Source organism: Pagrus major, chromosome 18 (genome assembly GCF_040436345.1).
Source record: "Pagrus major chromosome 18, Pma_NU_1.0".
Taxonomy (NCBI): Eukaryota; Metazoa; Chordata; class Actinopteri; order Spariformes; family Sparidae; genus Pagrus; species Pagrus major.
Window position 1 is genome coordinate 4385857 of NC_133232.1, and position 17907 is coordinate 4403763.

A 17907-nucleotide genomic window follows, 5' to 3' on the forward strand; every position below is an offset into this window, starting at 1 on the left:
TGTGTCCTAGCAAGTTGTATGAAAGTAAGTAAGCATCCAGATGGGTTGTGTTCATGAGGAAATCCTGAAACTGTGCAATGTAGAAATGATAGAAGTGAAAGACAACAGTTGTTTAAGCCGCCGGACATGTCAGTGTCCTCCTTTTCGAATGGGGTCGTTGCTTTCTTTTGGTAATAATAACCTGGCTGGGACAGATTGCAGTGTGTTGCGGTCTGTAGGCTACACTAGAACATGAACTGAAGTGACTAAAGACTGGCGGTGGACGGCAGCACGCCACCTCAGAGCGCAAAGCATGCCGGAACGGCCTACGAAGAAGAAGAGGAGGCGGAAGAAGAAGTCGGGTGCTCGGCAGTAGTGTGGCAGGATGTTTGGAAAACTTTCCATTTCGTTGTTTGTCCTCACAATTTTCTACCATGACCTTTCTGACGCACAGAAGAAAAAAGAGGTAACATGCCTTTGTTATCGTAAAGCAGAGAAAGTTAATAACGTTTTCAGAGCTGACTATCGTCACTGCCAATATTAGAAGCTAAGCTAACAGCAACCACAAATTAGCTAACGTGTGGCTGTACAGTGCAACAGGTGAGTAACATTAACTAGTCTTCATCAAGTAACATTATTTTGACCCTCACTCACGGACACGGATGACGTATGCTAAACCACAGCACTGGATGTAAACGTACTGTTGGACTAGTCTGACGTTGTTGGATCCACTGAGAGTTGTTTTTCTGCACACCGGCACAGGTAGCGTGAGCTCAACAGAGCAAACTGTCCCACAACTTGTTAAAAGACTGAGACCGTCAGTCATGTCGCTCTTTGACGAGCAGGGTGAGACTGTTGTTATCACCACTTCCTCTTCAGCTAACTCGGAAAGTTTTCTCCCTGCCAGAGATCTGATAACCTTTGCTGCTCTTCTTCTCATAATAACAACGCGTCATTTATTTATCAACACTTTTAACCAACTCTGTATTTATCACTAAGGTCAAGAAAATCGAAAACATTAGATTTATTATATATGTTTCTCCACATTAATTAATCTAATAATCGAAATAGCCTTTACGTCATGACCAACCCCTACAATTAAACAGCACACATTCATTGCATTACAAGACTTTTTCTCATGGACAAAGATATGCACAGTGAAGGCAGTGGACATTTGTCAGGTAGGGAAATTTAGTTGGACCCCAGCTTCTGAAAGTGAGATGATCAGTCAAGTCTGAGTCACAAATACCTCTTAAACATTGTTTCTTATACCCGCAATTATCACTGACACTAAGCTAATGCTGTCAGGAGTATTTTTCAACTTCTTGAATATAAAACAAATAAATGGACATTGGGTTTTCTGCAGTGAGTTATCATGGTCAGTTAACTCTGTGAAAATTGATAAATGCATGTAGTAAGTACACTAATGTGAATATACTAGGAGTATGCTTTCAAGTGCACTATTTCAGTACTTCTTGGGACTAAATTGGCCAAATTTGTATATTATAACAGTATACTTCTGAGTAAACTTTAAGCTTAAGATTAGTAAACTTTGAGTACACAAAAAGTTAACATCCAAGTTTTATTTTGCATTACGATTATATTGCAAACTATACTGTAAGTGAACTTATAGGTACTGATCATGTAAACATAGAACACAAAAAGTAAGGAAATTTGTGTTTGGAAGATTATTTCTCTGTTGTAACGATGCTTCTTGGCAATTAATCTTATACCATTGGAAAGCGGGTTTATTTCCCTTTTAAATGGTGCCACATTTGTAAGGAACATTCATCTGTGGGATGAGCAGCAGAGCTGAGTATGTGGGTTGCGCCCATGAAAAATTTGCCAAATCCTCTCTGCCAAACAGCTTATTCTGCTATTGACTCATGTTTGGTGTTTGGTGGATTGGATGATTGACGTCTGAAGAAACAAGACATATTCGCAATTTAAAAATGTATTAACTTAACAAACAGGAGCCTCAGTATAATGTGGAAGAACCATACACAGCCACAACAGCCTGGCCTCTCCTCCTCATTCTGGTCACCAGCCTGGTCACACACTGCTGTGGGATGACATCACATTCTTCAACCAGCATTTGTCGCAAGTCAGCCAACATGGTTGTGTTGGTTAACTCTGGCACGAACAGCACGCCCAAGCTGAACCCACAAGTGTTCAATGGGGTTGAGGTCGGGACTGCTGGCGGGCCATTCCATCCCCTCCACTCCCAAATGCTGGAGGTAGTATCTGAGAAACCCCGCTCTGTGTGTGACCAGGCTGGTGACCAGCATGAGGAGGAGATGCCAGGCTGTTGTGGCTGTGTATGGTTCTTCCCGAGCTACTGAGGCTCCTGTTTGTTAAATTAATAAATTGTTGAATTGTCAATATGTCTTGTTTCTTCAGACGTCAATCATCCAATCCACCAAACAACACCAAACAAGAGTCAATAGCAGAATAAGCTGTTTGGCAGAGAAGATTTGGCAAATTTTTCATGGGCGCTACCCACATACTCAGCTCTGCTGCTCATCCCACAAATACATGTTCCTTCCAAATGTGGCAGAAGAAGTATTGTTACAACAAAGAAATAATCTACCAGACACAAATTTCTTTACATTTTGTGCTATGTTTACTTCTAGCCCACTTTGTAGCTTATGAAAGTATTATGCAAGTAAACTTGTACAATTTTGCAGATTTTAAAGGTAAATGTATCTATCTGGTGCACTTTGAGAGCAACATTAAGGCTATATCATAAATAACATGAACATAAATAAGAAATTGTAGACAATATACCATGTAAGAAAGTCATAAAATATAACACTGAGAATTGGCTCTGCTGCCTGATGATTAGTCCAGGCCTCACGATATTATGCAGTGTAGGTTATGCAATGAAAATGTAGGCCAATAGCTTTAGTCGATAGTAAATATCAATCCATTCTGTCCATCGTGCATTATTCCAGACTTGTAACTAAACCTTGACGGAGAGACCAAATATTAATTGTCTTGCCTTAAAATTATGTGCACCTGAAAGGAGTGCCACCATGCCCGTATAGCCTGGACTGGTCCACACAGAGGTTGTTGATAGAAAACAAGTTTAATTTTGTGCATGCACTTATGAAATGGTGACAGAGAAGGATGCGGAGAATTGGCTCAGAATCCCCGCACTCAAAGGGCAGTGTGAATGGGGCTAGTGACACCCACTTTGGGCACCCACTGTGGTCCAAATCAGGTTATGTTCAGAGTTTTGCTGAAATAGGCTGCAAAGTGCCTTTAACTAATCAGCTACTTTAGAAATAGCGTCTGTCCATAAATAGTGGCACTAGTACCCAGCCATACATATTTTAAGCTCAGGGAATGCGTTATATATGCATGCAAACTTTTGAGCTGTAACGTTACATTAATGCCATCGAATGAAGCCGTGCAATTACAGCAGATACTGTATGTATTGCATTGCGTTTTTTTTTTTAACAACCTCTATCAGTGCTGCAGTAATATTGTTCCAGAATATTGTTTTATTTTATTTGGAAGGTTGTTTTTGCTCTTACTCAACAGCGAAATGTGTTTATAATGTTCCCAGTACTTATCCACACTGGCTATAAAATACGCCTTACATAAAATAGTTGATTATTAAAAGTTATCTCATCAATCACTGGCCTATGATGTTTATTTGCCTATGAAATGTGGTGAAATTTCTTCTGACCATAACGTTATCACTTTAGGTGATATTTTTATGCTTGGTCCTGATTTGCTGTTGTCTGCTGGTGGGCTATAGGCTGTATTACAGCTAATAGAATGCAGATTTAAAAAATATTATGGACTATTGGTATTCATCACAGATTTGGCAAAAACTAAGTGAATACCGTGTGTTCTTTATTAGATCACAGTGCAATTCTTGAGTATATTAAATATTCTGTATGAAGTTTACTGTTTGAGAGCTCAGCAATGTGCAGTTGTCACGTTAGAAATAAGCGGTAGGCATGTTTTTGCCTTTTATTGCTTTCATAAATGGAATCATGGTCAATATAATTTGCTAAGAAGTTACAACAAAACCTCTTTAATGTCAAAGTGAAAACAGATTTCTACAAAGTAATGTCAATTAATTAAAAATATATAATGTAAAATAAGTGATTGCATAAATATTCACCCCCTTCAAGTCAGTAGTTAGTAAATTCTTGTCAGAAAAGCCAAATTATATTGACCATGATTCCATTTACAAACGCAATAAAAGGGGAAAACATCCAAGGGGTTGTATACTTTTTATAGGCACTGTATTTGCGAATTTACACAATTAGTAATTTTCAAGCCTTATTTGCAGCAACATTGTTAGTGTTCGCTGAAATATGTTATCATATTCTTAATCAGAAGTAGTTTTTTTGCATTTTGTGCGGAAGAGTCAAATGACGCCAAATGCCCCTTTTTATGGGTCTGCTCACAGTCTGAAGAAGAAAGCCTCAGTTAAGAAAGCAAGTTAATGACCATCGTCATGGTAACCGTTATCTCTGACTGAGGTTTTAGGTTTTGTCGAACAAGCTCACCTAAAGAAAGCCTGGCTGTGTCAAACTTGCTTTGTAGTACAGGGCTCTGGTGAGCTTAAATTATGGTTAAGCAGCTATGGGTGGTTTAAAATTCAGAGTGGTCTATCAAATTATTGAATTAGGCTTGATTGAATTAAAGGGGACTGTCGGGCCTTGGCAGAGGTATGCACTCTACCATGGGCTGGGATAATAATTAAAAACAGTCTTCAGTTTCAAGAGTAAGTCAGTTGCACTTCCATTGTTAAGGCAGTAAATATTCAGGTAGATCTTTTTTGTGTACATTTGGAGTGTTTTGCACCTTGCATTTTTTTGTCATCATGAATCTCTGGAAAGAGTGTGGTCTTTATTTTCTGAATCATATTCACGCATATGCATTTTCTGGTTTCCATAACATGATTAAGATTTATAACATACAAACTCTTGAAAGGTAGATATCATGTGCTGAGGGCAGCCCTCCTATGTTTTTCTTTTTCAAACAACAACCATTGCCGTTTTTCACACATTTGGCCGTGCCAAGTCAAATTGAGCCACACTGATTTACCAGTTTCACTGCGCAGAGTTGAACAGATCCGCGCCAGTGCTCTGGAGTAGGGCCAAGCCCCGGCAGCCCCGCCTTCCAAGTGGGCCAAATTGACATCTCACGATTGCAGCAAACCCATAACAAGCCACATCCCCCCCTAAAATCGATACTGAACTCATGTTTGTGCAGACAACCTGAGAGAAAGATGTTTTTAAAAGTCAGTGTCTTCAGCTCTCAGTACTTTTGTAGCCTCTAACTGAATCTCTTTAGTTTCTCTCATCCTGTTTGGACTTTCAAACATCTGCTGTGTTTTACTGTTTCATCATGTTCACTTTAAGCTGTTTCAGGAGTCATGTTTAGCTACTGCTGGTGAAAAGTATTGTGCAACCTTCTCAAACATAATGTATGAGGCCAGTAGTATCAAGATGGCTCCTAACTTTTGTCCTCTGTTTTTCATTTTATGGTGTCTAACTCAAACAGCTGTCTTTGTGTGTGTCTTTTGTAGACTCTGCTGTCAGAGAAGGTAACTCAGATGATGGAGTGGGCCTCCAAGCGTTCAGTCATCAGGATGAATGGAGATAAGTTTCGTCGCTTTGTCAAGGCTCCTCCCAGAAACTACTCTGTGTTAATCATGTTTACAGCTCTGCAGCCACAGAGACAGTGTGGGGTCTGCAAGTAAGAAACAGGAGTGTGTACACATATATATATATATACACATATATACATGAAATATATGAGTAATCTATAAGGCTAAATGCATCTTTTCATTTCAGACAAGCTGATGAAGAATTCCAGGTGCTGGCTAACTCCTGGCGTTATTCCTCTGCCTTTACTAACAAAGTCTTCTTTGCATCTGTCGATTTTGATGAAGGATCAGACGTCTTTCAGATGGTGAGACAACTTTTGTTTTCTTCCTGCCGTCCAAATGAGTCAATAGCCGAATAAGATGTTTGGCATAGAAGATTTGGAAATTTTTTCATGAGCGCAACCCACAAACTCAGCTCTGCTGCTCATCCCACAAATGTAGATTTATACATATATATATATATATATATATATATATATATATATATATATATATATATATATGTATGTGTATGTATATGTGTATGTGTATATATGTGTATATATGTATGTGTATATATATGTGTATATATATATAACTGAGATCATGCCCACTGAATTTCACACAAATCCATGCAGCTGATAACGAGGTATAAACTTCTCGCATTTTTGGTGCCCCCTAACGGCTGTTTGCTGCCAACTTTTGAATGAGCCTCATTGCAGCGTGGCAAACTAGGGTCCAGAGTTGACTGTTGATCGGAGTTACTGTTGCCAAGATATGCAACACTTCCTGTTTTGAATGCTAGCTGCAGGAATTTGTTGAACGCGTGGATGTAAAACTGAATGTGAGGCATCCAGTTTGGGATTTTCACTATTCCCAATCCTAAACAGAGAACTCTGTGTTGCAGCCTGTCCTGTGCAGAGGGCCAGGCCGGTGTGCTCTCACTGCCTGTCTGTCACTTCACACACATGCCGGCACAGACAGAGACCCTGCTCTGAGTGGCAATGGTGGAGAGAGCCAAATGTTCAAAAGTGTGGTTCTCTTTCATAGCATTTGTTTCGTGTCTCACTATGGGTCCTTCCTCAACAGAAGCGTATTACATTACGCCAGCCCATAGGCTGGCCCTGATGACGTGAATGTCGTAGGGCCGCCAGCCCTTCCCTATATAAAGGGCCGACATGCTGTCATTCATCATTCAAAAGGGTTCTCGCACTGTTCAGTGCTCAAGCCCTAATTAAGATATGTTCAATAAAATGATGAATTAAAGTGACGAACGGACCCTCACACCCCTGCACCTGTTCAAAATGGCAGACTTCCTGTTGGGTGTAGGTCATGGCACCAAGAGGCTTTGTAGGTCTTTGTAGGTGTAGTGCGATACACGTGTCCTGAATTTCATACATGTACGTAAAAGTAGTCCCAGGGGCTACATTTTAGGGGAAACTAGTGAGCCATTATGCTCCACCCATAAAATACATACATTTCCACCAAGTTTTAATTTTAAGTTTCTCAAAAAATAAATGTATTTAAGGAGTAGAGAGTTTAATAATTCCTTGCATTTCAAGAGGGTCCTTGCACTGTTTTGGTGCTCGGGTCCTAAATAAATACAATTAACAGTGCTTTCCATAGCCGACTACTCAATTAAGTCTAGCCTGCTACCTTTTTAGGATTTAGTCAATGTTGATTCCAACAGAACACTTTGATTATCAAGTTGTGATTACCAGAGTATGCATTTTAGCCTTAGCTTCAAAACAATGCAAGCATGACTATGCCAAAGTTATGTGCCTGTTTCACAAGTTTCATGTGTCTACTTCATTGCAGCTCATGGGAATTTGAGCAAATAATTTTGAACTGGCACAAAAACAAGGACTAGGACCCTTGGGCTTGAACAAACTTAAAATGTAGAATGATATTCTGAACGTCTCAGTCAACTCTTCAGCCTCCACCACTGGTTAAAAAACTTTTGTTATATGAATATGACTTAATCTCAAACTTTGACTACTTCTGGACTAATTAAGGCCTGTACCGAGCAGATGGTCCACATCTTAATAGAGAGGTAACTAAGCAGTTAACCACTAATTTTATCCAGTTTATAGCTTTGAACTCAATCTGATATGCAGACTCGATCCAGACTGTGAACATGTTTTTCCCCTCTACTTTGTACTTTGTTAAAAGAGTTTTCCCTTTGACCCTGGTGATGCATGAGCAGTGTGGTTGTTATGGTGGCACACATGTGAGGATAGCGGTTGCTTTGTGTTTCAGTTGTGAGCAAAATAAAGCAGTTAAAGATATATAAATGTGGTATTTATTACGTCCAACACAGACCTCTGTGTCTCCTACTACTACATTCAATCCTAACAATTTGAGTTCTGCCAATGTGTGTGCTCTGACTCTCAAACATAGTTTCTGTAAGACTTGTGCCATCATAAGTCTGACTGTGCCACAGCTGACAATTCTGTAAATTCTGCAATGTCCTTAAAGATGGCACTGCTCAATGTCAAATCCCTTACTGATAAAACTTTCATTGTAAATGACATAAGATCTCATTGGCTTGACTGTATTCCCTGAACAGAAACTGGTAACAAAAAGCTGATTGAAGCAATACAATGAAATGTTTCCTTTTCACACTGTACCAGGACTAATAAGGTTGGTGGTATTGCTGCTATTTATTTAAACAATTTATCATGTAAAGGCATCTTACTTTTATCTAAAATGACTGGTGATTTTGACTCTATCCTTACTTCTGTGAGTTTAACATTTATATTGATAGTAACAGTTTGTTTTGCCACTCAATCTACTGACTTGTTATCGTTCGAGTTGAAACAGCATACTGCTGGGCCTTCTCATAATCACGGTCATACTCTTGACTCTGCTGACCTTTCTAAAGGTCTTGATATGATACCTCAGAAGACACTTGATGTTGGTACTTCAGATCAATTTTGTATTTTTGTTTAATGTTACCTTTCAAAATTGTATCTGGTTTTAAATTGGTCAAAAGACACTCCATTAGTGCTGACACATCTGATAGGTGTTTTGCTAGATACACTGACTCTGTCAAGTTCTCTGGATGGATTATGGTACTGCAGCCATAGCAGTAATAACAGCTTTACTAATTGAGATATGAATATTTCTTCATATTCTGTTGAGAGTTTTAGTATTTTTTTATCGTCTTAAATAATGGTTCTTACATATTGCGCTTTTTGAATTGAAATTTGTTATTTATTAAATCTAGGGGAAATATGTGAATGAATATACTGAATGTTTTGCCTGTATTTAAATGTTTGTGTTGCAGCTCAATATGAATTCTGCTCCAACCTTCCTCCACTTCCCATCCAAGGGGAAACCTCGCAGGTCTGACACCTATGAGCTGCAGGTCAGAGGCTTTGCCGCTGAGCAGCTGGCTAGATGGGTGGCAGACAGGACTGATGTACAGGTAATTGCACAAGATAACATTAACATATATCAACATATATTCAACATAACCAGGATATATTTCTGTCATCTGGTTTTATGAACCCTAATGATCACGATGACACTAAAAAGTCACGCATAGCAGGTTAACAACTCAATAAGTCAACCCAGGTTTTCCACTCCTAGCCATGAATGTGTTCACATTAATGGTGAGGTATTTGCAGCAGAGCACAATATTTTGCAAAGAGCAAACTATAAAATTAGATAAATAAAAAGTTAAACACACAATCCAGGCTAAGAGCAACACAGTACAGTTGCCAAATACAGGAACGACAGCTGACAAGAAAAATCACTGACTGTGTGAATGCATAAATTAACAGGCTTAAGATATCACCACCCTATAATTTGGGCATGAGTAGATCTGAAAACAATTACATTTGTGTATTCTGTTAGATCCCAGGTATACCCCTGTCCAGGAGGTACTGGACCAGCTCTCCGTTATATGGATTAGGTCCCTAAACCTTCAAGGTGTGTTACTTTAAAGTGGAATTATATAGGAACTGCTTAAGCTGGTAATCAGAAGACTCGCCTAGCTTCTCACTGCCTACGTCTGAACGTCTACCTTGCTTCTGCTGGCTTGGCACCTGACTTGAATAGCCCTTGAGTCATATACGGCCACCAGCCACACCTGTTAATAACAGCGCTCCTCTAAATGATCTGAGCACTTGGTATGGTGCTAGGTTGAATTTTAGGGCCTTTTTGTAAACCCTAAGGGACTGTTTCAATTTGGTAGGCTAGAGTAACCTTTAAGAACCTTTAAGTATTAACCATCTTGAACATAACCTGCTCTGGTGCAGGTTAGGCATGCAGCCTAGGTTACCACCCCGGTAAGAAGTGAACCATCATTGTTGGCCTGAAACCCAAAGTTATTCTTCTAGTTACCTCACTAACCACAAATCCTGTTTCATAGTACAGGCCTCGTACTATACAAGGCCACAAGGCCTCTTTAGGGGCCTCTAGGCCCCTAAATGTGATCCATGCACTGTTATTAAGTAAAACACTAAATCTAGACTTTGAACCTCAACACAGTCATCACGATGGGAGCCTCTAATGACACTCTGATTTTTGTCTGTTTTTCAGATCCGTGTCATTCGTCCTCCCAACTACGCAGGGCCTCTCCTGCTAGGCTTCCTCCTGGCAGTGATTGGAGGCTTGGCATATTTACGGAGACACAATTTGGAATTTCTCTTTAACAAGAGTGTCTGGGCCTTCTCTGCACTGGTAACAATATCCAACACACTCACATCCACCCACCACAATCCATGTAGGTTGTTTCCACCAAGGTTTTAAGAATAGGAAGTAGACTGCTTTGAGCTGACTGTGTACCAGCCATTCCTCCTGCAAATGCAGCGACATGTTTGTGAAGATTCTCAATCATCCATGTCATGGTATGTCTAAGTGCTAAATGAAGGCAAACTTGTAACCCTTGTGGTGTTGTTAAACCCTTTCAAAGTCATTGAGGTCACATGTGAGCCGTTGGGCTCATCTGAGTCCAACTGTGAATGGGTGTTAAGCTGTCTGGGGAGAGAACTTAGGCTGGTTTCAGACCAAATCCAGCAGTGTGGTGAAAACGCATTGACCATAGAGTGACACTCCAACACTGCCTGACAAGCCTGTGGCATTTCGCCGCACCACTGGATTTGGTCTGAATGTACACTTAGGACTGCACTGTAAGTGACTGATGAGTGGTGTACTAGGCCACCTCCTCTGTTTAAGAATGGTCAGTCCAGTTTGATGTAGATGCATTCTTTCATGTCTCTTTCAAACCATCGGTCTTCTCTGGACAAGATGTGAACATTGCTGTTCTCAAAGGAGTGTTCTATGTCCTCCAGATGTAAGTGGACTGTTGAGTCTTTACCTCAGGAGATAGCTCTCCTGTTTAGCCATGCACTTGTAGATTACCACAAATAGAGGTTATTCATTCCAAAATCAAAAGCAGACAGAAGTAATAATTTTTTATAATGCATTCTTTTTGCTGCTGTGTGTTTCTTTTTCTTTGTGTATCAGTGCTTTGTCCTAATAATGACTTCAGGCCAGATGTGGAACCACATCAGAGGACCACCTTATGCACACAAGAACCCCAGCACCGGCCAAGTTGTGAGACAAAAATGCACTATTTACAATATACAATCCATTTCCAAAAAAGTTGGGATTTGCTAAACCTTTTTGACATATTCAGTCAAAAACGATACAAAGACAATATATTAAATGTTGCAGCTTGACAGCCTGTAAATCTATGTTTGTTGTGAATTCGGTGCCAGCAGCATGTTTCAATTAAGTTGCAACAAAAGACTAGCAATGTTGTGGCATGCTTCAAAAACACCTGTTTGGAACATTCCAAACGTTAATTGGTAACAGGTAAAGATATGGGTGTGAAAGGGGTGTTGTGCCAGATTATCTATCAGTCACTGGCTTGACCCTTTGGAGTTTGAATTAATGAGCACTCGTAGAGCAAAGTGACCCAAAGCAGAGTGCTGCACAGCAATGTTCTGAAGTGAAATGAAGTATACAGGAATATATGCAATACTTAAAATTAGTTAGGAATGTTGATATATGGGTGCATATATTTAGCCCAACAGGATATTTGTTGCTTCAACGGTTTCACTCATGGACATGTGTATCTGAGTTATGAAAACTGAAATATTTTGTTTGTTTGTGGAACTGTTAAAGCTCAGTTGTGGGGCTCTAACTTGAATGAAGGGTCAAACTCAAAACTCACACAAATATAGTGGAAGCTGTTATTGAGCAGAAATAATTGTTTGGGGCTATAAAGGCACTGGATAATAGGAGTGGGTTGACTACAAAAATCTATTTTGTAAATGTTAATTAGTAGTGGGATGTTGATGGAATGAAAAAGGCGGAATTAAACTGAGTGGGTATTGAGCAACCGAACCATTTACAGCGTGCACACGCTAGAGTTATCTTGAAGTTCATCTTCGAACAAGGCAGCGATTACCTTAGCAAGATGAACATTTAGCAGGCCACATGTTTGTGATTATGTCTTATGCTGTCAAGAGACGTTACAATGTAACGTTATTGGAGCAGAGCAGCGGTCAGCAGTAACAAACAAGACCAGTTGACAATCACTAAAAGCTGACAAACACACACAGCAGCATTCAAAAACACTGTACATACTGTCAAGCATGGTGGTGGTAGTATCATGCTGTGGGGCTGTTTTGCTGCCAGTGGATCTGGTGCTCTAAACAAAGTAAATGGAATAATGAAGAAGGAGGATTATCTCCAAATTGTTTAGGAAAACCTAAAATCATCAGCCAGAAGATTGGGTCTTGAGTGTAGCTGGGTGTTCCAACAGGACAATGATCCCAAACACACATCAAAAATGGTAAAGTAATGTCCCCGCTATGGTCGTAATGAGCAGACAGAAAGGAAACAACAAGAAAGTGAAAAGAGAGAGACAGAGAGAACATAAAACTGTTAACAGCTGTTGGCGTTACCTCTCCCTCTGAGTATTTTGAGTAATAATATTAAATGCTCTGATTGATAAATAAATAATGCTCTGTTTTGGTGACAGTTAGTTGAGTTTTGTATAGTTTTAACAGCTAGTTGTTCAGTGTGCTCCAGGCACTGTGGAATTTTGATGCGTTGTGGGGCTCACCCCACATACGGGGCGTGACCCAGTCTCTGGGAATGACTGGTATGAAGGATATTACTACATGGACTAGGGAAGATTTTGTATAACTGTTGTTGGTAAACACAAATCATTTGCAAATGACTGAATGCAGTTTTAGTTTTAAACAGCATCCTAACTTTTTTGGAAATCCGGGTTGTATCCTCTTTCAAAATATAATATAATAAATAAAATATAAAGAATATGTGAACATGTATCAGAATGGTATTTGACTGTCTTTTTGTGTTCAGAGTTACATCCACGGCAGCAGTCAAGCCCAGTTTGTGGCTGAGACACACATCGTCCTACTCTTCAGTATCCTTGTATGCATACTCACACTTATATAGTCAGCACACGCTGAATACTTGTGACTAGACCAAAGGTTCTCATACATATTAACTCTTGTAGAGTGCGCAGATAAAAACAAGGCCAGACAGAACTCAGTGGATCAGATCAGAGATTCAGCTGTCCTGTTTGCAGATTTTCTTCACTCCTCTCTCATTTCATTCATCGGTTTCCATTCAGTTTATGACGTTACTGCAGACAACCTCCCTTCCCCTTTTCAAACTATACCACCACATGCCTGACCTTAAATGTCAACTGGTGGGATTTAACTGTTCAATTCCAGTGGACTTTTGTAGACTGTCATGCATTACATCCATCTGTTGTCTAAACCTTGACCCTCACTGTCAGATGCTGCTGTTACCATGGGGATGGTGCTGCTGTGTGAGGCTGCTACCTCTGACATGGACATTGGGAAAAGAAAGAGTATGCTATGAAAGTTCTCTAAATGTTCACTGCTCAAAAATTGCGTTTTTCATTACTCTGCTGGCCTGTTCTACTCAGTTTGACTCTGTCACACATGTAGCACACAATAATGTCCATGTCTGACGCGTTTCTCACCTACTGGAATTACTTTGTTTGGTTTGGGCGATTGATGCGTCCTGCACGCACTAGCCATGTGTCATCAATGGCATCAACACACCCACACACAGGGAGGCAGCTGCATCAGAGCCAAAGTAGCACATTTTTATTAGTTAATGCTAATGCCTGATGATTAAAGATAATCTAACCAAGATCGCCTGATGCACTGTCTGGAGAATTGTTGTGCAAGTGTGCAGTGGTATGCGTCCATCAGAGCCCATCTCTCACAGTGAACCCTTTTAGGTGGGTTGTGCTCTAGTTACATGCATCAGGACATTGGTTGTAGTTGCAGTCTATGTGCTATGTACAGTTGCAAGCTTAATACTTGAATGTAACTCGGTCAACTTTCCTGTTTACTGTTAAACGCATATGTGCCCACGTGCTCGATTTGTCTATCAGGGGTCTCAAACTCAAATTAGCTTGAGGCCACTGCTTGAATTGTCATGTCATAGGAGGGCCGTTTCAGCCCTCAAGTACTACAAGAAGACACAACATTTATGAAACTTCAGTTTTATTTCCATTACATGAAGATAAAAAATGTGAACAGCAATTTTTATACATTTTGATATGGTTAGTTTTTAACAGTACTTTATTTCTTGCCAGACACCTGGCAGCACTTCTGGCTAATTTTCTCCATATTTAACCCAAAAAAAAAAAAATGCAAACACAAATACATCTGTATGCATTTTTAGTTTTTAATAGTGCAAAACGTTTCTCCATATAAATGAATTAAACCTTAAACCTTGTGCTAGGCTTGCTGTGGTAGTCTGTGTTCCTGGTGTTAGTGGTCAGGCTTACACAGAAAAAGCAGGAGTCACATTTAACTCAGATTTGTGTTTTTATTTCAATTGCATATGGAGGTATAGTTTAAATTAGTGTGAAACAACAAAAAAAATAATTTTATATTATATTTTTGACATGAGGGTGGGGCCTGATGGAGGGGAAGGGGCAGCCAGAAGTGGCCCGGGGGCCGGCAGTTTGAGACCCCTGGTCTATGTTGAAAAGAAAAACAACTTAACAAGTTGGTTAAAAGATGTTGCCTGGGGATCTCTAAAAGCAACACTCAACACCCTGACCATATGGACGGCATTGTGTTTATTTCGGCCACAAAAATGAAGACAAGTTCAGTCCGATGTAAAGAGTGGATTATCTATCAATCAATCAATCAATCAATCAATCAATCAATCAATCAATCAATTAAAGCTTTATTGTCATTAAGCTGTACCTACAAAAGTAGTGCAGCCAAAATTAGATTGCGTTTCTCCGGGATCCCATAACACGAACACAATAAATACACACAATATATTTCTATAATATTTTAAAACTAAAACTATGACTAAGGCTCATGAAGTGCAGTAGTGCGCATTCACTACATCACCACATGATTATGATGTGTGTTAGTCCTCACCATCAAATGAGCATCAACACCATCACCAAAGACTCCTCATTTGTTCAAAGGTAACATTACCATGTAAAGTTATATTATACTGATGCCGTGATCTTCACGGACACGTCACATTAAATAATGATTTGGTCACATCTTAGGTTAGCCAATGTTAGCAAAATGTCGCCATATTTCTTATTGTCAAGCTTATCCGACCTAGCAACAGTGACTACGTGGGGGTCGGACTTGGGATTGTTCAATTGAGAATGAGAATAAACTAAACAAACTGCAGGTCTGAAAATGTGCTAACCTTTGTAGTGAATTCTTGCCACATATCACTGATGTTGAAATTAAAAGTAGTTATATTAATTTGCTTATGAACTTGCTGATTATTAAATGGACAAGTGCACAAATATAATAACATACATATTATTATAGCATACATATAGCAAAACTGCGTGTGTTTTTTGTCTCAGTTATGTGTGTAGCAGGTATTGGTCTGGTGATGCTTTTCTTCAGTTGGCTGCTGTCTATTTTCAGAGCAAAGTACCATGGATATCCATACAGGTAAAGACAGAGACTAATTTCTACATGTTTATTTCATTTTACCTACTCTGATTGGCTGAGATAATGCCTTACTTCCAACTGGCTGAAGTTGTCTGTCTGTTGCAGCTTCCTGATGAGTTAGAGCTGGCCAGCATCCCCCAGCATCACTGCAAGTATGGACTTGAGGACATGAAGTGCTGTCAACAAGCAGGGGTGCTATCCATGGCAAGGATCCAACATTTCTCTTTCCTAAGCCATGGTTTGTCTTTAGATCTGATGAGCCAAAATAAGTCTGTGTGTCAACTCACTTAAATACACGCTGTGCCTTTACAAAGACTCATTAGGCAGTTGATTCAACATCATTGTACAGTCAAGACTGTGTTGTGCCAAAAGGTATTTTCTAGATTAGAATTTTGCAAAACTAAATTTAGAATTTCTTAAATTGTATAAGAACAGTTTTGCCCAGCTCCCACTGGACACAAATCTCAGTATGTATCTTTATTTTTAAACTGTTGAGACCATAAACAGGCCCTTGTCTCTGTTCTGTTTGTTAAGTTGTTTGTTTGTGTGTGGCTGAACCTGAACCATGATATTATAATTATGGAGTAGCAAAGTGGGAGCAGTTATTTCAGGCATACAGGGTGTCTGGAAGTAAGTAATTCTGGTAAAACCTTTTACAGGTCCTGTAATATAATCCATAATGTATCCACTCATTTATTGACATTTTTAACAATAATCCAACAAATCAAATGGTTCCCTATATAAAGCACAAATAGCGTTTTAAATCCCCCCTCCTAACTTTTCCCTGTGGTATTACTAGTGGCTACCGCTAACAGCTTGGCTTCTGCCCAAAGCAAAAAACATCCTGAAGAATCCCAATTTGACCAAGAAACTCTGATCTCAGTGCTATGAAAAGGCAGAGTAAAACACTTGGTTGTATTAATGAGTTGGTAGGTTAATTAAGTCGGTAACGTTACTTACTGATATAGTAGAAAGAATGCCGGTTTTGAATCGTCTCAAGTCCCGGCAGTAAGAGGAAACGCATATTTTTGGGGGAACAGACTTTGACACAACACTGGAGCACTCTTCATCGTGTGAATGCCTGTCCCTTCACTTTCGTTTTACCTCAGTTTCTGTCACTCTCCCCCTTCACCTTCTTTGCCTCCTCCATCAGTAGGGTTATTTTTCTTTGGCATTGTCGATTTTCAGTTATTCCGCCATTACCATGGGATATTGACAATGCCTCTTCTTGTTTTGGTTGGGCAATGACAGATGTGCTTCCTTTGTGCTGTAATTCAACCTTTAGTTTTTGCAGGAAAAATCCAGCCCATTGGCAGACTAAAGGTTTAAAGTGAACCAATCTATGCGCAGATGGTGTAATTTCTCTACAGCTGTTACACTGTGCAAACAGTATAATTACTTCAGAATGATATGTTAAAGCAAAAATGTTGTAAGTTTAAGTAAGTAGAAGAGATAGAATTGGTCGGGGGTTCTACCTTACTCTGCTAGACGTTTTTATATTGTCAAACGATATATGTAGTCGTAGTCATATCACACAACCCTAAACCCACATATGATTTCCTGGTAAAGTCTCCTTCTAATCTAAATAACAGATAAGAACACGTCTAATCCTGCACCTTAGCTTGTAGAAGAAGCCACAAAACAAACATTCACTGGGTAAAGATGCACTACTAATGTCAGTTTGCAGAATAGATAGCAGGTCAGCTGTAGCACAGTCAGATTAGAGGCTGCCATGGTCTTTACTATTCAGATTTACTTTTGACAACACACTGTCTTCCCACAGCATGTAAACTACAGCTGAAGTTTGTTTACGTCACCTCTTGTTCCCCTGCTGGCCTCACCTTTCCAGTTGCTTTCAAACATAGAAAAAAAGAGCATTTCTAATATTTCCCTGAAGCTTTTCCTTTCTCTTCTTTTATTAATAAAGTTATTAACAATACATTTAACATCACTTTGAAAATATTTTTGAATGCAAAAAGGGGTGACTAAATGTGGTCTCAGTTGGTCTTTAAAATTATTAATTGGACCTTCTACAACACAAGACATAAATAGACAGGGTATTTAAATCTTCTATGTACGACATTTACCGTCAGCTCCTCACAGATACATGATGTGCCTTGTTTCCAGTACATAATTTCTACAATTAGTGTAAATGTAGCGAAAAACGGAGTCAGCCAAGCTGCAAATGTGGGTGTATTTTCTGTGTAAATCTAGTAAGGCTCTCCACGACACTGGCAGTAAAATGTTTGTAGTGAAATTGGAATGCAATAAAAAACCTATGCTGAGAGAACTGTTTTTCACTACTTCTGTCCTCTGCTGTGAGTTTACCTCACACACTGGCAG

At 39.5% G+C, this 17907-nt stretch overlaps 1 protein-coding gene across 1 annotated transcript; it reads left to right on the forward strand.

Annotated features, from left to right (window-relative positions):
* The first annotated feature begins 312 nt into the window (after positions 1-312).
* On the forward strand, positions 313-17510 carry LOC141012822 (dolichyl-diphosphooligosaccharide--protein glycosyltransferase subunit MAGT1-like). The gene is made up of 10 exons (XM_073486351.1): positions 313-445; positions 5534-5703; positions 5802-5919; positions 8883-9023; positions 10142-10282; positions 11069-11158; positions 12941-13004; positions 13383-13457; positions 15474-15564; positions 15670-17510. Exons 1-10 carry the CDS (start codon positions 365-367, stop codon positions 15683-15685), a joined length of 987 nt encoding a protein of 328 aa, XP_073342452.1. The 5' UTR covers positions 313-364; the 3' UTR covers positions 15686-17510.
* The last annotated feature ends 397 nt before the right edge of the window (positions 17511-17907 follow it).